Source organism: Anopheles ziemanni, chromosome X, assembly GCF_943734765.1.
Source record: "Anopheles ziemanni chromosome X, idAnoZiCoDA_A2_x.2, whole genome shotgun sequence".
Taxonomy (NCBI): Eukaryota; Metazoa; Arthropoda; class Insecta; order Diptera; family Culicidae; genus Anopheles; species Anopheles ziemanni.
In genome coordinates, this window is record NC_080707.1 from 15,324,273 (window position 1) to 15,347,648 (window position 23,376).

The window sequence follows — 23,376 nt, forward strand, 5'->3', positions numbered from 1 at the left end:
GCTGGAAACGTCTCACATTCTCACTTACCTTTCCAAAACTTCCCTTGCCTAAAACAGTCAAAAAGTGGAAGTCGTCAACGTTGTACTTCCTAAAGCGCGGAATCACCGTGGCCGGTGCTGTCAGTTTGCCCGTCTTCTGGAACTGGGCGTACGTATATGACGTTTCTAAAAGGGGGGAAAAGCGAGAGAAAGAGAAAGGGAGGAAATAACGTACATTAGAGGTTATTCGACTTTGGTGGGAAACTATCTAGATAAGGGCCGCCCCTCTGGAAAGGGATGTCTATAAAGCCGGAAGTCGAGCACGAATTGAACGAATCTGGCATCGGAAGAGGGGGGGGTTGAATTTCAAGCAGTGGTTTAAAGGAAGTGGTGTATTTTGGAACTTCCGAAAACTACTTCATAGCTAATATAACCCGTTGACATGCTTGTATGCTTGCTAAAGCAACCTTGTTTTTTTTTGAAGAGACAAAATGCTCAAAAGTTTGCTTCAACCTGGTGGAAAGTAAGGTAAGATTGGGAAATATGCACCATTTGCGTGAAAAAAGTCAATTTCTCTCTTATCCTCACGTAGCATATCGAAAATTTTCATCTCACCACGTCAAAAGTTATTAAATAAATCTATTTAAAACCTTTTTATGTTTTTCAATCATCTGTGATTTTAAGCTGAGGGGAAACATTTTATGAAATAATGATCAATTTGTGTCCTGTACCAAATGAAAATGACTTATTATCATATGATTCAATATAAGATGTCAAAAATTAAGAATTTATGAGTTATGGATGTAAAAATGTTTAACCTTGAGTTGATTCAGTTTCAGTGACAATTTTTGTAAGTTTGGAAAGCTTGATTGTTTAGTATAACATTAACCAACAAACATAATAGAAATATCGTGAATCAATTTCTCGTTTTACTACTTAAACAACGCATTGAGAGTTGATTGTAGACCTGCTTTATCCTGTTTTCTCAAAGTTACATTTTCAAATAAAGCTTTGAAATTCACAAAAACATGATGTGTCTAAAAGACACGCTAACGAAATCAATAATAATTCCATTAGGTAATATATTTTAAATTGCTTTGTGACATGCCGGTTCATTAAGCCTAACCGGTGCGTTTTGCCCCAGCTTCCCCACAAGGGGGGAACAAATCCATAAAAGTGTGTACCCAAGCAAACACTCACATGATTGCGTAGATCGTTAAATCGGTTGGTAAAACTACCCCTAATCACTTTGTCTAAGTGATGTCCTTAGCATAAACGTTACTGAACAGAACGGCATTGAAGCAATAAATTTAACGCGTGTAGGCGAGACTACCATCCCGCATCATGCACTATTCTCTAATATCCCTAATGAAATCGAGGGGAATAATTTCTAGTAATCTAACTATTAGAAAACATTCTAAGCTCGAACAAACCAGCGTCATCATGGAAGGTTATTAAGGATGCCATTTAAAGTAAAGTATAAAGCATCAAAGAAGTGAATAAACATCGGAGTTTGGATGTTGTTCAATTCCGAGCACATTTTTTGCAGTGTTTTCAAAATCAAAGGGTTTGATATGACGTTTGAATTAAAATAAACAAAACTAGAGAAATTAAACGACTTTCATGCAAAAACGGAAAACGCTAAAAACTTTCTGTTGAAAGAAAAATAAAGAGTAGCATTTCTTTTAAATTTAGAACAAATACAGTTGTCAAGTATCATTTAGCTTGAATCCGCCATGACCAAAACATTAAACCAACCACGTTTGATTGTTTATCGTGGACCACGTGACCAAAGATTATTTAAAGAAAGATGGCGACAAGTGGTAAAAACGCCTGGTACTTTATGTTGCTTTTGATGCTTGTTAAAATATATTCACGTTACACGATTGGTTTTGGCGACTATGGCTTAAATTTCGGCCAAGGACCGTAAGGCCGATTTACTCGACCGTCGGAATATTTTTTAAAAGTACTTAAAAGATGTAACTTTACAATAAAATTTACTTCATTCAATTAGCTTGGTTGACCTTTTTCTTACCACCGATGAAAATTTGTCTATTTTTTTAAATACAAACGTTAAATTCTTGAATTCTAAGAACGTAAAACCATTCATTAACACGTTGTCTACCGTGTCACCCAAAAGTGGGTCACAGCAGAAATCAGTTCTAAAAACTGTTTGACCTATAAAGGAATGGAAATGCAACATAAAAAAAACTATAGTAATATTAAAAACAAGTACTTTAGGAAGCTAAGTCTTTGTTTAGCCTATTAAAAAATCGTTGGTTTAATAATTGTTTTTAACAAATACTATCAAAAAAAAGATTGTACTAAAAAGGTGTGCCAAAAACGTGTTAAACCCGCCCTCTCCCATGAAACTTCCCGACCATTTTCCATTCCTCGCGAAAACCTATGCAGGTTGTGCCAAAACAAACGCTTCCAAAAGGCGCAGTTTGAAAGCAGTAGTTTGCTTTTTGTCGACACGATGTGGAGCGTTTAAATAAATTGTTTGAAAACTCTGGGCCACACATGGTGCACGCGTTGGGGACTTTTCCACAGCTGATTCAGAGGGTCAGTTTGATCCACCCCCCCTCCTCCACCCCTGTTCCCCACCTCGTAAAAATATTTTAACGCTTGGATGCTGTCAAAACAATGTATCGAAAATAGACGTTCGTCGCTTGACCAAACGTCATCAAACGTCATTTTGTTCCACAAAATCAAGCAAAAAAAATAAAACACTGTTTGTCCACTCCCTTTGATGTCCCCATTTACAAAGCGGTTGGTGGTGGGAGGAATCGCGATACCTTTCGTTCGTTGGGCTGGATTGGGATGACGTCTCTCGTTTCGTGGCAGTTTGTTTTGTTTGTGTTTTCGGTGTTGGGAGCGTTAGCGTGTGTTAATGTGGGGGCGCGGAGGAAGGGGGGAACAAAGGGTTGAGCACTTGATTAAAGAACAAAAAGAAAAAAATACTGAACAACACTACGACTAAGCACTTAGTAAGTAGCTGGTTATTGGCGTCGGATGACAGGTTATTCGTCGCGTCGCTGACAGGGAACGCAGCAGCAACATCGCTGCAGCCAACGCCAGAGGGCGACGCAGCGGGGAATGGCGTGGTAGAGCAGGGTGTCGAGGGCGGTGTGGCGCGGCTCGTCGACCACCCGCTGCGCCCGACGGCGCGCATCGTGCACGAGGGCCAGGGCGGCCAGGTTGTGCATGATGGCGAGACGCTCGGCGTCCAGGTGGACGTTCGGGGGAATGTCCTGCAGGGCGACCAGCTCCGCGTACCGGCCCCGATCGAACAGGTTGTCGTGGTCGCGCGCCAGCGGAATGTTATCGCCCGGTTCGCCGTCCGAGCCCGACTCGGTGGTCACCGACCACTCGTCGTCCTCCGGTGGTTCATCGGCCTCGTCGACCGTCTCCTCACCGTAGCCATCGTCCGGGCTCTGACAGGTCGGTTCCTGTTCCTGTTCCCGCTCGGGGTCCGGCGACGTTCCGGCTCCCTGCCAGACCTCCGTAAGCCACGGTGCGTCACACGTCCGGTGGCTTAACAGCGCGTGCAGCAGGCTACCCTCCGGGATGCGGATGGTGCGGTACGGGACGCAGCTCCCCTCAACCGTATGCCACCTGTCACCGGGACGCACACACCGGACCACCCGATCGAGCCCGTCACCAAGGACAAACACGACGAAGCCGCACTCAGGCTCCATCGCAGCTTCACACCACACCAAGCGTCACTCTCGCACACACACAAACACACACACCAGTGGTTCACTAGCGAACGAAAACAGGGCCCCCCAAAAAGCGCTTCAAGCAAGGAGCAGCAGCAGCAGCAGCGTTCTATCGGAGCCGGCGCTACAAACTAGATTAACCCGAACGGTTCTGATCCGTACAGCGAACCCGCCGTTGGCGGGCTCAAGCTTCTCGAACCAAGGCAAAAAGTTATGAGTGGATGTGGTGCTGCTTTTTTTTTATTATTATTTTGCTCGGTTCGCTGTTTTTTTTTTTGTGTGTTACCCTCACATTTTTAGTTCCTTTCCCGTGTTTGTCACTTGTCTCGCACGCTCCCCATCTTCCGTCTCATGGCGGCTGCGTGTTCCTTGCCTGGAGCCTCGCCTCGCCACACGGGCGGGGAAAATTGGCCCGTCGCACACGTAGTCGAAGGAGTGTTTGACGGGGGGTGCGGACTACCGTTTTTGCCCTTCACCATTAGGTGTGTGTGTGTGTTTGGGGGGTCGTGTGCGCGCGCGCTCGCTCGCTTTCTTGCCTGCTTGCTCGCGTGTGTTTATTCCCAAGCAGGGGGGTTGTGTCAGTGGAGAAGCGGAAGGAAATGGTAAACGGAGGGAGACGGGGGGGGGGGGGGGAAACGGTACGGTTTGAGTTTCCAGCCAATGGTGGAGTACCTTAGAGGGCGGGCACTGTGTTTGATAAGAGCCGCGTAAGAGAACAATTCGATTGGGGGGGGGGGGGGGGGGGGGGGGCTGGGAGGAATTTGCGGGTGGTTCACAGAAGATGGGGGGGGGGGGGATGCTGCGCACTTTGTGAGTGCACACAAACCCCATCCATTTTGCAAACTCCGTCAAATGCATGGCTGGAGCTGGAGACAAAATATTAAATCATGATGCGAAAAAGGGGGGGGGGGGGAGTGTGGTGGGAGAAAGTACACATCATCAAGTAACGAGCATGAATCCCTCCCCATTGTTTGTCCCCATCTAAGACGCATGGTTCGATGGCCGATGGCCTTCAGGATGGAAAGAAAGCCAGACGAACAAACATTCTTGTCGAAAGAATGCTGACAAATCATTTGCTCCATTTCAGGAAGGATGGTTTTCCATACGCAGCGTTATATGGAAACCGCATATTGATGACTAGTTCACGAAGTTTTTGGATTTTTTCTCACGAATTTATGTTTAAAATAAAACATAAATGTAGAAGAAATGAATGAAAATTGAAATTCGATTCAAATCAATCTTACAGCATTACACCAAGCTAGCGGAATGATGAAGTAGTGCATCAAAAAATCAAAACACGTCAAAAGAAAGTCAACAAGTATACCAACAAGTAACAGTGTATTTGAAAAATCTTCAAAATATTGATGTTTTAAGTTAAGAAGTGCATTTTGAAAACAGGGGTCGAAATGACCCCGAAATGACGAAAAAGTATTCGGGCAAGATTCCAAAGCAGTGAATTCTAGTGTCAAATATTGTACCTTATTTAAACTAATCATTTGAATGTTCCTTTTTTGAAAGATAATAAAATTCAGCGATAATCTTTAAAAATTAATATAATCAGAGTTTTCAAAAGAGAACACCCATTCACTTTTGAAGATTTTTAAATCCTGGAACTTAAACAGATGTTTTTTGTATCAGACTATGAAAAATACAGGATGGACAGGAAAATTTCGGTTAGTCATTAGCAAATGAGAGAAAGGCTATCAGCTGATATAAAAAAACCACTGTCAACTTAGTTTAACAAATCCAAGACAAGACAACACTAGTCTCAAGAAAAAGAAAATAAAATTACTTGAAAGTACAATTGTGCCACCTTCGCGGCACGCCGGAAGCGCTTGGAGCTTTTCCAGGGAGATTAATCTGTTCTACGAGCATCTTACAATATTTCTATCAGTAAAGGCATTTATGCTATGAAATAATGCTTTGAAACACCCATTGGTTTTGCAGCACTTGCGTGAAATCAAAATTCAAAAAACAGCCTTGGAAAGATGATAATGTATTGCATCTTTTTTCAAAAAGAATATGTGTGTCAAAACTGAAATGATTTACCAAATGCCTTTAGACCTCATTATATCTCTGATATTTGTAAAATTAATACTTTTCTTTGTTTTATGGCAACTTTATCCTATTTAAGTAAATCGCATATTTGGTAGAAATGGAATAAAATAAAATTTTACATGTCTACTGAATGTTAAGCTTTCGATAAAGATAGGATTCAGAAATTGGCACACAACTACAGCATTGTAAATTATGGTCGTGTTTTACACTACGGCTACAATTCAAAGCAATAAAAACCATGTTGTAAACTTCCAACAGTGTACGCGTTGACCCACTTCCAAGCAGTTATCCTTCGACTCGGCATGAAGCACCGATTATTACAAAGCATAAACTGTGATTGTTCTGATATACAATTACCGTCAACATAAAAAGTAAAGAAGTCATCACTTGCATTTAAATATATCAAACACCGTCTGTTAAAACCAAGGAAAGTGGTCTGCAACTTATAATTTTCATCATTTGATTATTTGCCCCTCAGTCAAATGTTGCTGGGTTCTCAGAAAATATATCTGAGTGTTACTGAAGTATGTAAAATGAATATCATAACTTCTGCGCGTTAAATCTAGCGTTTGTTAAAAAGAGCAAGTGAAAAGGATACTGAAAGTTGTTTCGGTTTCGGTTGCAAAAATTTGACAACATCGCGAGAAAGTGGAAGTCCACCTTCCGCCGTTGTCTTTGCCCGCCGGATGCAACTTCCTGTGCACACTGTGCAGGACGCGTTTGTTTTACCAGTGCCGCTTTTCGCGGTGTTTTACAAAAGCGCAGCGAGTGCATGTGTGTGCGGGGTTTTTCGCTTTGATCTTTGCTGGGCTTGGGAAAATGTTTTGCCAGTGCAGGTTTTTCTTTTTGTTTCAGCAAAAGGTGCTTTATGTTTTTCTAACGGGAAACTAAAGAAAACGAAAAATATATAATTTGGGTGCAGTCGAAAGTTTTTTCTTCCAAAGGGCTTCGGTGCACATGTGTGTGACCGGCTTCCCTTTTGGAGTCGAATCGGTGTCGGCTTCGAACATGGGCGCTGTATGGTACGTCGATGCGAGCGCCTTTTGCATTGCCAGCTGCTTAAATCGAGCCGACAAGAGATTATGCGTAGTCGTAAAATATTTTTCGCTTTACCTTCTCGGCGATGATGTCGAGTGTGTGTGTGCGTGTGTATATGTGTAGTTTTAGCACAACCTAGAAATGTTCGTCAACGGCAGTCACACCTTAATTCCCACGGTTGCATGTTTTCTGCAACCTGAAGAACTTTGACGAAAAGTAAAAACGACAATCTCGTCGTCAAATTAAAACACTTTGGTACAATTTAATTTATAACATTTTAACGCGTTTGTTTCTCCATTCGTTCGTCAAACACCGTAGTCCAGGAACCGTACGACAAATAGAGTGGAAAACTACTGACTCAGTAGACAATAATAAAAAAAAAAACAAACAAATAAAAAGCATTTTGATTTGTTCGCTGTTAGTGATGTGCGTAATTAGATAGAATGAGTGAGTGAGTGGAATCTCACTTTTGCATCCTCGCGGACAGTTTTTATAGCTCGTCTTTGATTTGCATCCGTTTCGGGGATTCGAAACCAAACAGAGTGAATAAAAGAGTTGCTAGTCGCCATAGAGATTTGAATCTGTCTAAGGAATTGAAACTCAATTAGGGATTCGAGTCCCGTAAAAGTGATTAAAGGAGTAAATAAAATAGAGACACAGTGTGTTAATGACGTTTTTGCAAAGAAAAAGTAGAACAAGGTATAAACAATTATTCGGCATGTATTTTCCGTTCTTATACATTGTTTTAAACTTCGTTAAGAACGGGAATCTCTGTGCATTCTTCCAATCTCTGTTTGAGATTCGAATCCTTGTTAGAGAATCAATCCTCTGTGACGACAAAAAACTTATTTTCACAAAAAGAACAATTCACAAAAAAGTAACTCAAAGATTCGATCCACCGTGATGACTCCTCAGGGCAAATTAAATTTCAAAAAGGAATTGTTATTCTCATTAGTGCTCGTTTAGCGATAAAGCTAGGTGAAAAGGAGTCATCCTTTATGAGTGAATTCATTTTATTGTTGAAAAGTTGTGCTTTTTTTGTTTACATTTCACCCGGGCAGCTGTACTTCTCCCAGCCCCCCCTGATCTATCGATTGAACAACAAGGTTTCGTGTAGGTCAGAAGTGATCCACGCGTTGTACAAATAACCCATAACCTTAGGCAATGAAAGTTTGCTCATCCGATCGTTTGCTTCATCCCAAAGCATGAGGATTTATTTTCTGCAAACTCACTGGAATGCCAGACTGCGATAAAAGCGCATCGGGTTTGGGATGGATAGGATTGGACATTCGATCAGCCAGCATTGGCACATATGGTCGTCGATAAAATTCAACGCTTGAGACTAAACAAAGAGCGAGTCGCAGGATATGTAAATCGATCGTTCCTCCGATCGATGTCCGATCGGGTGCAAAACCGTCCCGGCCGCGGATTGTTTGGACCCGGGGCTAGACGCCATTTGTTGCCCGTCGTCCTATTTCTACACCCGTCCACGGGTTGGTGGGGGGGGTTTACCAAACCCTCCTCCAACCACTGCCACCTACTTGTCGCCGCTCTCCCCCTCCCAAGCTGATCCCCAAGCCGCCATCTTCATGGCTGAGGGAAAACGTGTGTACAGGTGATTTTATTTATAAACGGAAACAAAACTCCCTATTTTTAGCCGCGTCCTCTGAGTGATTTTCGGCGGGTTTTGCCTTCGGTCCTGCCCCGGGACCGTTTGCCCCTTTCCCCTATACTCGCATCCATCCCCTTGAAGCGTGGGCATTTGTGAAGAAGGAAGCGACTTGGGGGCCCTCGGTAGTGTGTGTGTGTGTGTGTGTTTTTTGCGATCATAAAACCGTGTCCCCTTTGCCACCGAATGTTTCCCACCTCCACTGCGGGGGGAGGGAGCGTCAGTTACGTGTGGTTATTTACCTATTTTTCCCAAACCAACGACGCCGTGCCAAAGGGAAGGGTGTCGCTTCTCGCCGGCATTTTTCTTGGTGCTCCCTTGGCCCATCACGAGCTGATCATGTCGCGATATCATGTTCGCAAGCGAAAACAGAAAGAGAGAGAGAGAGGGACAGCAATACACGTTGGCGACGCATTTCAATCCCGTACGTTGGTTTTCGGTACGGGATTTCAAAAGTACGTTTCGTAAGGGCGAATTTTTTTGTTTTTGCTCAACAGTCCCCACGCTGTCTCCGGCCATGTTTGGAACACTCTGCTTGTCTTCGACCTTCGACGTGAACTCTCACAACAAGTCACACAACACAACAAGAAAATAGTTCAATTTTGGGGTCGATTTGAATTTCGTTCAGTTGGGTATAATTATTAAAGTTGGAGATAATTATCTTTAACCGACAACGACTCCTGCGCATCATTCGTTGCTTTGTGGCATCTTGCACAATCTGCCCATCTCTACTTTGGATACATTGTCCGACGGCCGACGGCTATAAATCAGCGCCAAACGCCACGGATCGGATCTGGTTAATAAATGCTAGGTGGACCATTTCGAACTCAAGGTGAATTCAGAAAAATTCAAGCTAGTAACAAGCAAAATGTGTATGATGCGATCCGGGTATCCGATGCTTTGCACCAAGTAGGCACGAAATGGAGCGTACAAAGGCCAGGGTAGGAGTTTGGCAAACATGGGTTGTACGCCCACCAGCACCGCTATACTTTATCAGGTTTCAGTTTAACGAATGTCTTGAGCGAAAAATTAATCCAAGATACCGAAAGAGAGTGATGAATCATGACAAGTATCCAACGAGACAAACTGTATATGTATTCAAGGTAGTAGTTTGTGGAACTTTCAACCAGGCTTGGCAGAAAACGATCGAATACAAATCTCTTAAAATATGAACCATTCTGCTCGTTAAACATAAACAAAGCAGAAGGCTCTCTTGTGGTTCCGAGTAAGATCTAACACTCGCTGAACAATGATTGTGCATCGTTTGCATTCTTCCGCACACGTTTTGATTTTTTGGGAATCAAAACTATTCTACCATTCACGTAAACAATTTCGTGAGGTTGAGGTTACTAAACAATCGTTTCGTTTGATAAGCATTTTAGTCGTTTTTAAGTCGGGAGAGATTTAGACACAATTTCGACCAAATCCGAATGCTGTCAGATGGTGAACACCTAAGATCAATCCATTGATGTTTTTTTTTTTATTTATAATCGAAGTGAAGACAGTTTTAACCGAGTTGATGATAAACAGCACCAGGAACAAGGCCAACGTTGGTCTGCTCTCAAAATAGTAGAATTTCACTTCAGTTGCACGATTCAAAGCATATTTGAGCAATTTGTCGAGCAAGCAAAGGCGTCCTTACGCATGACTGTGCAGTACTTGGCCTTTTTTGTAAATAGTGAAATTCTTCAATACGTTGAATGCGATACACGTTATGTTTTAAAGCCAGTAGAAAAGAAGTTCTAACATGTTGTTTCACCGTAAATAAGCATTTAATGAAACAAGAATGCTGATTATATTTGAAGCTAAGTGTTGGAAAATCATCGGTTTTATACGTTTTTATATACAATTTAACCAACGATTTTACTATAAGAAAGAAAGATTGTTGTTAAACAGATTGGCAGTAGAAGTGTTCATTGTTCGTGCGTCGAACATTTTTCAGTAAAATCGTATTTGATAAAATTTGTTCATAAAATAAATGCTCAGATTTGTTTTTAAACTAATAACAAATACATTAAGCTTCCCTAACGTTACTTGTTTACAACAGCCTACCACCATCTTTGCGCAATACTATTTGAGTTTCGTGGCAAGTTCCAAATTGCCTGTCATTCACTATTTAAAAAAAGGGATTAAAGGAGATTAAAGAGAAACCGAAAGAGTGGGATACCTTAAACGTTGATTTGATGTTTTCAAATTAATACTAAACCCTTTTGAATAAACTTTCTAAATAGTAAAATAACATAAAAATTGTTTTATTGCTAATTTGAAAATTTATCGTTGTTTTTTTTAATCATTTTCATGCTTATTTTCGTTGAATTTTGATCAACATTTATTGTACTGCTCTTTCCTTTTTGAAATTTGTACTTGAAATTAATCCTGTACCAAAATTATTTTAAAATTTCTTAGTTTTAGTTTTTTAAATTGTGAGCCTTTAGCTGGTAACGGATCGGAAAATTATTTGGATTCAAAGTAAATGAATTATAAGAGAAAGTCACTTGGTATTGAACAACAGGTTCAACAATTTTAATCTTCATTTTGAAACTTGAAAACTTGAATTGAGATAGGTTTTTTTTTATGAAGTACTAACATTTTACTACGGGCCGGATAGAATTATTTGGCGGGCCGGACTTTGCCGACCCCTGCTTTACACTAATATAGTAATGCGCTTATAGAATGGTAGGCTACAGTTTTTATAAAAGTGTGTCGATCGGGAAGCTTAGTCTCAAATCGTTGATTTAATAACGTGTTAAAGATAATTAGTAGCTTAGGTAATTGCATTCAATTTGTTATGCTATCAAGTGCTCGAAAACGTTCCTCGACGGCGGGCTTTAGGGTTTGATGCGGTGCATTAGTACTTTCGTAGCGTTTTACCTATTTCCTCCGCCTTGGCGGCCCCCCCACCCGGCCCACTGCCGTCGAGCGGGGGGGCAGGAGCCTCGATGCGGTACGCCGGGTTGGCGCTCGGTGGCATCTTCGACGGTGAGTCGCGCGCCTCGTGCGCTCCTGGAAAAACCGGGGCCGAATTTGGAAAGAAAGGAGAAGAAAATCCCCCACCGATGTAGTGCCGGTGTCTGTGTGTGTGTGGGTGTGATTTTCAGGGGTTCCGGTCCGCCCCGTCTGCCACCCGTGCGCCTGCCGTGTGCCGTTCCGACGAGAGAGGAAAAACGTCCGACCTAGCGACGAATGCCAACGAAAACCGAGACGCGACTCGTGCCCGCCTGGGGTGGGGTGGGGCGGGAAAACTGTCCGCTCGCGTCGAATAGCAATGATAATAATAATAATGAAAGTGATAGGGTGTGATGGGACTGCTGTTCCGATTTTCCCGCCGCTTGGCGTCGTTTATCTCGTCATTAGTGTCATCGTTCTATTCTCAACACTCACTTTGATACAGTAGGGGGAAGCTTCCTCTTTCCCACCCTCTTCCACTGGGTTTTCTTTTCTTCACACCTGCACCTCTCAGTCGCGCCCTCTCCTTTTCCTTCCATTTGCGCTAACACTTTCTCTTTTTCGCACCTTTTGCTGCGGCGTGCAAACGTAATACAGTTCTCACGAGACTGTACTACGCCATTACGCCAGGAAGGCGGCGATCTGGTCCCGAATCTGCACCAGATCTCCCTCCCTCTACCCCACCACCATTTTTACGTCTCATCGGTCGAGCCAAGTATTCACGTACGTACGTTGGCATCGGGTGCGCATTTCGCACAACCGAAACCGAACGAAGGAAAAACAAAACCATTCCGCATTCCACGGACGCAGCCACCGACCGAGGGGTGGTGCAGTGCGGGGAGGAGTGGGGGGGGGGGAGGGGGTGGGTTTTGTGGATGCATCTTGTTTTCATTTTTCTTTACGCCCTCAGTTTTCCCTCATGTGATCGCGTGGTTGGTGTGTTCACGTTCGTCTGGTGTGCTCACTAAAGGTTTTCCTCCAAATTTTCCTTCCCCCAGTTTCCAGGGGAAACCCAACACTAAGCTGGGAAAAATGCAGGAACTGAATTTGCACCGTTTTCCGATCGGTTAATGCTACTTCAAAAATATTAATCCGTGGAAAATTTGTGTCGCGGAAAGATTTGGGGATTTATCGAATTTTCATAATATATCCCCTTTCCCAAAACCCCGCACAGGGTGGGGGTTTTCTTTCTAGTTTTTTTCACTACACACTTTGCCGTTTCGTTGTGCGACTCGGTGGTTTCGTGTGTTTTGTTTTGCTTGCCCACAGTTCGGCAACTCCCCGACCTTTTTGGCACGATCTGCACACAAACACCAGCGTCAAACGACGCGGAAAGCGAAACCCGGGGCGAAAAAAAAAACAGGTCTCTTCCGGGGGTTTTCACTCTCCGGACGGGTGCTTGATTCGTTTGATTTTCCCCCCCAGCCAGCTAGAAACCTCGTTCGAAATGGATGTGTTCGCCAGACGGACGTATGTTCGTATTGATCCGCCGTTTATAGTTTTCGCCTTTCTGCTCCCAGCGAGTCCAACGAGGCAGGGTTAAATGGAAATGCAAGCACACGGACGCAGTTTTACGACGCACGTGAAGCACAATTTCCAGCCGGGCGTGTGTAAAAAGCCGCAACGTATCGGTGGCGGCACGAGATCGCAACTATTTCATTTACTTTACCTCCGACTGACCACTCAATATGCTAATGATAGTGGTGCCGGAGGGGGGTTTTAAACCCTTCTTAACCCCGTTTTTTTCTGTGGCGAACCGTTTTGCTAAAAGTAATTGCATTGGACGGTTTCGGTAAAAGAAAAAAATATATGAACGTGCATTTACCGTTTATTTTCCTCATCATTAACGGTCGGTCAATCGAATCGGTGAAATAACGTTGGTGGATTATCGGTTTACGGGACACTGCGGGGGTGGGGGAGGAGATTGCGACGACGGCGATCAAACCCGTAACTGATGCGTTCGTTTAATTATCTTTTACAGTAAGCGATACCGCTTGGAAAGGAACATGTTTTGGGAAACGTTATTCAATGTTTTTGAAAGTTTTGCAAAATACCGATCGATAACTGGAATAACTGTTTGGTACGATGTGTCTGACAATTATCTAATCGAAGAATAAATTGTATGCAAAAGTACTTTTCAAAACAACCGGTTTCTTCGTTATGAACTAAAAACTTAACAATATTGTTTCATCGGTGAACCGTTTTTTAAATGCTTTTGTCTTTGACGTCTTCGATGCGGTACAAATAATTACGGAGATAAAAAAAAACAGTTTTACAACTTTGTCAGTGCTTTGTCTTACGGAATTTAATAGGACGTCCGATTCGCAAGTGTTTCTGTTATTTTTAAAATTCTAAGTGAGTTAAGAATTTAATTATTTTTCCTAGATAAAAGCCTCAATTTTGGGTTGCAAGAAGAATTTAATTATTTTTCCTAGATAAACACTTCAATTTTGGGTTTTATTCAATCAAATCAACTAATTTTAATTTTATCGTACGACAAAATCGCACGCGAGATTTCATCTTCCAAATGCCATACAATATATCGTTTATTAAAATCGGAAAACTGACACCAGCATTAGTCCTTAGTACACTTAAAAAGAAACGGTTGTTTACGTGTACCCGTGTAAGCAGCGGTTTTACGAGTTGGTTCTGATTCTTTCATTACCATCAATGCTATTGTTTATCTCCTCACCGAGTGATAACATCAAACATCCACCAATGCAAGTTGTACAAAACATTATACTACTTCAAATCATTAAAAACTGGCAGTTTTTTTAATCTAATTTAACACTAGAGAAAATGTTTTCAACATCATTCCGTTCTTTTGTTTTCTCTTTTACGGTGATCAAACAAACACACCTGTTGCGAGATTTGACGTTTGCGTTAACGGTTTGGTCGAACGTTTTTGCGATCGCGACCGTCCATTACCACCAAAAATAATAATGTGCGAGCGTGTGTTTATTTTTCAACAGTTTTACAAAAACTCTCACTGCAGCCATCTGTGCGGATGTGTCCCCTACTCTCGGGGCAGGGCAGAGTGTGAGTTCAGTGATAATGTGGCCTTCGGTGACCTAAAAACCTGCACCGCGCACCATCATTGTCATTGAGCGTCGAATGGAAAGGTACGCTAGCGTTACGTTGTTCGTGTTTGGTGCAACGTAAAATGGCATTTTAAACTACTTCTAGGAATTACAAAACAACCTACTTCAAGAGATGAGTGCCGCGGAAGTGGAGATAATGGATGGCGCATCAGTTGGCAAAAACAAAAACCGATGAAAAGTACTCACACATCACTAGCACACCGGACCAAAGGTGACGATTGATGGAGCGCTAATATGTGGTACCATCGGTTCGTGACTTCTAGTCCGGATGGTTGGCTTGACTATTTTGGCCCGGACTACAAAAACAAACTCATTGACACACACACACACCGCTAGGGTTTGGCCGGCCAAACGGCCTATGGACAAGCGTCTGTCTATTTTTCTTTGGCGTAACAACCCGTACTCTTCAGCCATTCTAGACCTTTTCCCTTTGTCGGACTGACAAACCGGACTGGGACGTGCAGGAGAGGGTCGAAATTTGAACCCAGGCCAGCCGAGAGCATCGCTCATGGACCGTTTTTTCTTAAAAGCAACTTAAAATGGAAAGAATGATGTACGGTTCGGGACAAATGTGAAACTGTTTTGCCCGGCTTGAAGAACACACTTGTCGGAACGGACAACGGCTGTGAGTGAGAACCAAAGTGGCGGAATACTGAGGATTACATTGTGCACGGCGATTGGGTCACACCTTGTTCGAGGGACTGAGAATAAGAACGTGAGGAAAACAACTTCACGTTGGCATTCGGGTGGTCCTTCGGAGGTGGTTGAGGTCGAACGGTTGTGGCAGCAGTAGCAGCACGGGTGGCAGACACGGTACCGGACGCGGTGGACGAGGAACGATGACCCTACTACCTCGGCGCACGGACGAGAGTGCCTCGACAATCAGCTTCTGATTGACGCCGCACAGGTTGGCCGCCAGCTTCTCGCATTTCTTGTGACAGTTCACGTCGCAGTCTGCCGGGACGCAGATTGCACCAGGGCAGGAATGTGGTACCGTTGCCAGCGATGGGGGATATACGTGGCGTGAGGGGATGGAGGTGTGAAATAAGTATTTATAAATGTATATTTTGCATATGTAGATTGCATATGAATAAATTAAACCGAACCGCCAACCGTGAGGACCGTTTTCGTAGTTCACCGCGGGTGTAATTACGTTTCGCTCGTTTCTCATCTTACTCTTTATCGGCCGTTGCTCTCTAGATCTTCTGGCAACCAGATCTGCCCAACATCCCCAAATCCCCCTGGGTTTCCCCGAGCAGTAATATTTACCATAGCTACGACCTAAAATTTAGGTTTTCATTTTCTTTGCGTAATTTTACAGGATGAAACTGACATTTGCCGCCATGTTGGAATAAGACATATTTTAGGGAGTCTCTATAGTCATAGTATCTATCACTATGTCAATCGTTTTTTCGTTCGTACCCAACAAGCCAGCTGTCAACATATTATCTGTTTATACCAACACCTGTACGAAGAACAAAACACGAGCTGGTGTGCTTCAGCAAAAAAAAATGTTGGCGGTGGAAATAGATCCAGAATTAATTAGTCTAATTGCACACCAATTGGCCGGACCAATGTCGGGTTCATTATAAACATTAGGTGCGCATACCAACTGCCCCCGTGACTGTTCGTTCACGGACCGCAGAAAGATGCTGATATTTGGTTGCTTTGAGAGACTCAAACTTTGTGTTGAAAGATATTTTGAAAAAAGAACTTTTGTAATATAGAAGGGTACAGCGGAGGGGTTGCTGTGTCCTACCGCGCGACCTACGCGCTGTCTGTGCTGCAGTCGTCGTGGAAAAATGAAACCGAGCTAGCGAATAGCTTGCATCACTCGAGGCCCTTAGCTCAGCATTCCCTACTGCAGGTGGGAAGTGCCAAGACACGGAAAAACAATCGCAGCAGAATCCCCCGATTCGAAGTTCTGTGAGTTTGTTTGATGTTGCAACACTTGGCGATCAGTTGGCTGACACGAGTGGTGTATAGTAACACTCCAAGCGTGAAGTTATTTATCCAAATATATTGCATCAAAAGTAAAGTCTGCGTTTGGGTTGGAGTCAACATCCGACATTCTGGCCTTTGTAGACGGTGCCGTCTGCCTGGTTCGCCCGCTACCGTAATGAATGAACTCTTCGGAAGGTGGGCGAGAAGCTTAAGGGAAGCACCACGCGTTCCAGGGTGAACGCTCCTCCGCCTGTTTATTGGCCAACCTGCCAACCCACACCTCGGAAAACCTTTGATCTATCGTCCTAACCGTAATACAGGCGGTTTTCGCACCGGACTGCAAGAAAACAAGCACATTCCGGGGGGAAACAAACCAACAAACCACGGTTGGCATGGTCCAGGTGAAGCGCTGAGAAAACCACCGGATTGCACGCTTTCTCCTTGCGGAACTACGGCATGTGGGAGCTGAATGTGGTATGGAAGTAAATAAACTCTAGCTTGTACGCTATCCGGCGGCAGGGAAATTCCGAGTTCAAAGCCGCAAACCCTGCGGTTCCGTTCACACCCACGCCACAGATGTTGCAACGTCGGACGCGAGCGCCAGGCGCTGGTTTTCGTTGGCGTAATAATGGGCCGCCTCTTCTTTCGCACCTGATCAGGCGCTATGCTCTGGTGTTCGTTAGTTGCCGATGGCGGACGATGCTCTGGTTTGTTGCAATAGAGCTGACAGTTGAAATCGCTTCAGATCTACTATTTATGCCAACCACACTGGATCAGGTTACGTGAGATAACCAGTCTGACAAACGCGGGTCTAATTTTTCTATAGGAGACATAGTCCCGTGCCGGCTTTAGCCTTCGGAACCTTGCTCAACCCCGTTCAGGTGTGCCCTGCGATTCGTGCACGCGGTTTGGAAAGCAGAAAATCATCCGCACAACGTTCTCACGATCCTCTAAACCCAGGGTAGAATGTACCTTCACCCCTTTCCTGGCTAGAGAAAGCCGCAGAATAAAGATAACCGATATAGACATGACAGAGCGCGCTGGCTATTTTAATTAGTCTTAGCCGCCGTAATGAGAGCGCGAGACTGATGCTGGTGGTTTTGTTTTGCCCTCCCTTTTGCTGTGTGTTGGTACAGACCGTCCACACGGTTATAACTTCCTCGGCATGGTGAAGGTTTTTTTTCAATTCGCTTCTTCCGCTTCTCACGTCGAGTTTATCCGATTAGCCTTTACCTCACACAATCGACCGACATAAACAAGGTAACATGTACCCAAACTTTTGAGTGTTTAAATGAAGTTGGAACCGTATTCCGGCTGCAAAAATCACTAACCTAACCGGTCGGTTTTACGTCACCTGCCTGAGGGATAACAAACGGTCGGCCAAGGTTTATGGACACGCCGGACTCGTTCGCTGAAAGGCTACGGAACAGCGTAGTCGCAGGATGAATGGCAGATGTTCCCACCCAGTTCATCCGAGTATCGGAGACTCTCGTGCGGTCAACGAGCAGCGGTCTATTTTTATCACAATTTCGATCACGATCGGCACAGACATCCAGAAGTCGTTCGCTTCGCTTGCTCTCGTGCGCAGCGGCTGTAACACCTTTCATCGGCATGAAAATCTAGTTAGAGCCACGGTAGCGACTGCCGGTTTTTCAATTCCAATCCATCATGCTATATTAGATGAGAACGGTGGTTTCACATTGTTTGAAGACTCGCCGGGAACCTTCTTGATTTATAAACTTGTTTGTTTTCTCCACCTCCGCAAACTGGGTTAAAATGTATGACCTGGTTTGGCTGCTGGTTCGCTAACCGATTCTGAAGTACGAAGAATAGCAAACAAATAAACATCCCCCCCCCCCCCCCATCGCACGCGTCCAGCAAACCAAATCCAGGCTGACGAGATTGATGGTGCTACAATGTGCCTCGGAAGGGCGAAAAGTTCAGCGTAAGCCGATGTGTTCATCAATAACCAAAGTGTTTGGATCAACGCCGGCGCGTGGTGTAACGTGGTGACGATACAGCGATAATCCTCAGACCATTGGATCTCGCTGGCGAGAGTTCAGGGTCTCGCCGTTGCGTTCGTCCCCACAGGGTCAGTCCCCACGTAACGCACGGGAGCGTCACCCGAGCTGCCTGGCCACCTGTTGCCGCTCAATCAGGAAGCGTTGATCTCCCAACCAACCCGAAAGGGCTGACTCGACAACCGTGGCGCGACGTAACAATCCGCGTTGCGAGTGCCGACTCGCCGACGGAACTGAACAGCGGACGTCAGCGGTGACATTGAACTTGACATTAATTCGCCTAGCTGTGATTCGTGCCGGTGCTTCCGAGCAGTGCCGAGCAGGCGTCGTCTGCCAACTCTGCCGGCGGGTCAGCGCACGTACATTTATCGATCGACTTATCGACCCGACACCCATACGCTCGAGGCATGGCTCAGAGACGAGCTCGGATTAGCTCGGAGGATTATTTTTGGGCGTTGTTTGGGAAGGGCGAGGGAAACACGTACAGCACGGTTTGGCACATTGAAGCGGATGCAGCTTGGTAGCGTGGTAGCTTCCGCATGTGCCGGCAACAATCCGCTCGAGTGTGTGTATGTCGATGGCGAAAACGGATCTCCGATCGATTAAAGGTTAGCAGGTAGATAGCTCTGATCTAGCATCGGTGATGACAGACATGCGATCGAATGTTAGCAAAACATGCAGCTCCCTGAAGACTTCCATGAGTCATAGGAGCAGGGCTTCCTACAGGTGAATTATAGGCCAGATTGTGGGAGCTCAATTCGCTTTCGACTAGAGACGGCGACGCTAACGACTGAATCGGGGAAGTTCACTTACCTAACGCCTTCTTGGGGCTGATCGGTGCGGTACCGCCGCCATAGAAGCCGGAGTCGTGGCTGCTGGTGCTAGCGCTTCGTACGTCGTGTCCGGCACTCATCGAGCGTGCCCGCTCGTCCTCGTCGTCGACTGCGGCCAGCGCGTCCACAAGCGCCGCCGTGTTGTTGTTCTCGTCCTTGGAGGAGCCGCTCTTGCGGCTGCTGCTGCTGCAGCGTGGCTCGGCGTGTAGCGGGATCACCATCGGCGTGTCGTAGATGTCACCGAACGGGTCGGTCGCCGACTTGCCCGATCCGGCCTTGCCGGCCGCGCCCTGGTGGCGCCCTCGGCCACCACCCGACTTGCCCTTGGAGCCGCCTGTGCTCGAGTTGACGCTGCTGTCGGTGTTGATGTCGGACGTCGCGCCGTCCATGGTGGAGGCCGTCTCCGAGGACGTTTGATCGGTGGTGCTGCTGGTGGTGGTGGTGCTCTCATCCTCGCTGCCGCTGCCACCACTGCTGCCGCTGCTGCTGCTGGTCAGATCCGCCTTCCGGTTGTGCCGGTGCCCGTGCCGCTTCACCTTCCACAGGGGGCGCGGCCGGGCGACCAGCACGATCGGGCACTTCTCCTCCTTCGAGTAGCACTTGCGCATCTGGTCGAAGTTCAGCTTGACCCGCTTGGTCGGATCGAACGGCTTCTTTTTCTCCGGCTTGTCGTTCGCCATATCGTCTTCCTCCGATGACCAGTCGTCTTCTACGCCCGAGAACGATGTTTCCGATGCGCTGTCCTCACCGTCTTCGTCGTCACTGCTCGAGAGGTACACTTTCTTCTGCTGTTGCAGCTCCGGCTGCTGCTGCTGCTGCGGTTGTGATGCACCAGTTGCTGCTGCAACCACCTTTGTTTGTTTGCTAGCGTTGTTGTTTCTCTCGCGAGTGTTCACCGCAGACAGGTCGCTCAGGTTGTCTAGCGTACCGAATTTATTCTTCGTCAGCTTCCCACCATTGGCGATCGGCTGCTGCTTGGGCGTCGCCGACGCGATGGCTGCCGCGACCGGAAGCGCCTCCGACACGATCGCCGACTGACATTTTTGGCATTCCTTCACCTCCACCGTGAGCCCCTTCGCGCCCATGTTCAGCGTGATTTGGTTCAGCTTTGCTTGCATGCGCTCGAGATTCTGCTGCTGCTGTTGCTGCTGCTGCTCGGCGATTCTACGCTGTTCTTGTTCTTGCGCCTCCTTCCGCTGTTGGGCGAGCTGTTGCTCGGCTTTAGCCTTGGCCGCCAGAGGCTCTGCCGCTTTCGTTTTGACCGCTTTGACCACTTTCTTCACGATCACCTTCTTCACCGTCGGCTCTTCGGCCGGTTTCTTTACGACAGTGTCAGTGGCGCTCGAGGAAATCGCGAGGGTAGTTGTCGTCGAGGTGATCGAGGTGGCGGTGGTGGTGGTGGTGGTGGTGACAGTACTAGCGCCTGCCACACTCGTGGTTCGTGCGGTGGAGGCGTTCGATGCCTGCTTCGATTTTTCCTCGGCCAACTTTTTCTCGGCGGCGGCAGCGATGGTGGGTGCCACCGCCTTGATGAGCTCCTTCGGCGACAGCTTCTTGGTGTCGATCAGTGCTCCCGTGCCCGGATGCAGTGCCGGAAGTGGCAGTTTCCCTGTCGTTGCCGTCTGCAGCAAAGACTTGCCGTCTGCTGGTGTGGCTTTCTTAGCAACGGCGGGTTCCTTCAGAGGCAGCTCTTTCTTTGGAGTCACTGCCTGAGTTACCGCATCCTTCAGTGGCAGCTCTTTCTTTGGAGTCACTGCCTGTGTTACCGTAGCCGGCGCTTCGGATGATACAAACCCTGCAGACTTACTCTCGACAGCCGCCAGCTTTTGTGGCACTTTGAGTTTCGGAGCGCTGTCGCTTCCGACTGCTAGCTCATCTTTCACTGGAGTCGTTGTTTTGACCACCTTTTGGTCTATATCGACACTCTTGGTACTCGGGGTAGCTTTATCTTCGACAGTCTTTGTAGTCGTTTTGGGGAGGTTTTCCTCTACCTTTGGTTTTACTATCAAATCGGTTCCACCCACTCGCAATCCGCCATTGTCAGGTCCCGCCGTGAGAGTATCCTTTAATTGTGCGGGTGTGATTTTAGCATCAGATGTAACGGAGTTTACCTTTGTATCCGGTTTTGGTGTGGTACCTCCCAACGGCGCAGTCGACGCCGTAGTCTCTCCGCTTGGTTTAACCTTAGCCAGCGGTGTGTCTTTAGCTACCGATGGCCGATCTTTGGTGAGTACTGGTGACACTGGCCCTGCAACCGGTTGCTGCGTGGGTTGCGCCACAGTGCTACCGACTTGGAATGGCTTACTTTGAGCAGCGCCGGGCGAAGCAGGTGGCGACGGCACTGCCGCGGGCACCGGGAAGTTCGTCTTTTTCTGGATCGTCGGAGAGGTCACAGGTGAGGGTTGCTCCTCCTGCTCGCTGAACTGGCCCAACGTCATGGTCTGCGTGATGCGTTCGATTTGCTGCTTCCTCCGCGCAAACGATACCGTCTCACGGGTTCCGATTGCGCTCCAGAAGTCCTGCTCGTCGGTCGCGCTCTTGCTAAGTTCGGCCGGTTTTTTGCGCAACATCGGCTTACCGAGCGGTCCAAGTTTTGGAGCAGCTGTCACCCCCACCGAGCCTTCCTCGAGCCCACCTTGTTTTACCAGGGGAGATGGTTTTGGCACCTTCTGTTCGGCTGGCATGATATTGGTTTTTTGGGTTCTCAACTCGTCTTGGTTCACTGAGGTAGTGTTTAAACCTTTCAGTTTACCTTGTACATCCTTACCGAAGTTGAGTGGGTCTGGCTTAGGCTTTTGTTCTTGCACCTGCTCTGCAATCTTTTTAGTACCCTTTGGAGATTCCGATGCTTCCTTCTGTAGACTGGATGCTTTCGTTTCATCCACTTTTGGCACCAGGTTGACTTTCTGAATATCTGTATTCTTTGCTAACTGTTCTGGTTGTTCACCCAATGTTGGTTTAGCTCCCTTAGGCGCATTCTTCTCCACACTAGTCAGCTTTGCGAGGGTACCCAAACTTGAGTCTATAACCTTTTGAGTGACCTTGGGAGATTCTGTTGTATCCTTCTGTAGGCTTTGTGCTTTCGACTCATCCTCTTTTTGCACCACACTAACTTTCTGAATGTCTGTATTCTTCGGTTTTTGTTCTTGTTTATCACCCAATGTTGTCGTGACTCCTTTAGTATCATTCGATGTATTCTTCTCCTGGCTAGGTAGCTTCGGAAGGGCATCCAGATCTAATTTCTTTCCTTTTTCCTCCTTCACAAGAGTAGGTGATGGAGGTACCGATCCATTCTGCGCAACTGTTGAACATCCTTCCCCAGAGATCTTCTTTGCTGCAGTGGTATCTTCTAATGGTAACGTACTTGGCTTTATAGACTTTGGTACCGCAGGGGAGACACCAGGTTGCATATCTGGAACTTGCTCCAGTTCTCCAAGTTTTGCTCCGAGCTTGTTCTCCCTGTTACCCAAGAGGATAGTTTTCGGAGTGGTCATCGCTGGCTTGACTTCCGCCGGTTTGGTCGACTCCGCTTGGGAATTTGTGGGGATCGGTTGCGTTGGTACATTGCTGGCTTCCTGCTGTTTCGGTGCTGGTGTTTTCTGCTCCACCGACTGCTTCGATTCTCCACCTTCGTTCACTGTCTTTGGCTTTGCGGCCTCCACCACCCGCGCAACCGCTTCCTTCGTCGACAAAGACTCGCTGCATATGTCTGGCAAGTTTTCGACCGTCTTTTTACGAATGTATGTCTTGATGCCGACCTTAGACGTCGGCTTCGGTTGCTCCTTTGCCCCCCCTTTCTGCATGCCTGCTCCATCGGGCGCAATGTTTAGCTCCACTTTTGGGCCCGCTTGTTTGCTGGCGTCGCACGGACCAGCCATTGCGACGCCTGTCTTTGCCTCCCCGGATACTTCCGGCAACGTCGAAGCCTGCTTCGACCCCTCCGACCCCGGCAACCCGTTGGCCAGGACTGCTCGCTGCTCGACCGGCCGCTCGACGTTGGCCACCTGCACCGGTTGCTTCTCAGTGGTACGCAACACAGCGCTTTCCTTCTTCACCTTCTTGACC

General features: G+C 46.4%; 1 protein-coding gene across 1 annotated transcript in view; it reads right to left on the minus strand.

Moving 5' to 3' along the window:
- The window catches only part of LOC131291157 (serine-rich adhesin for platelets-like), a 31,503-nt gene that overhangs the window by 6,535 nt on the left and 1,592 nt on the right, over positions 1-23,376 (minus strand). The window contains exons 2-3 of the mRNA XM_058320347.1: positions 19,292-23,360; positions 29-165 (exon numbers count right to left, since the gene is read on the minus strand). Of these exons, the coding sequence (XP_058176330.1) occupies positions 29-165; positions 19,292-23,360 (4,206 nt within the window). The remainder of the gene's footprint in view (positions 1-28; positions 166-19,291; positions 23,361-23,376) is intronic.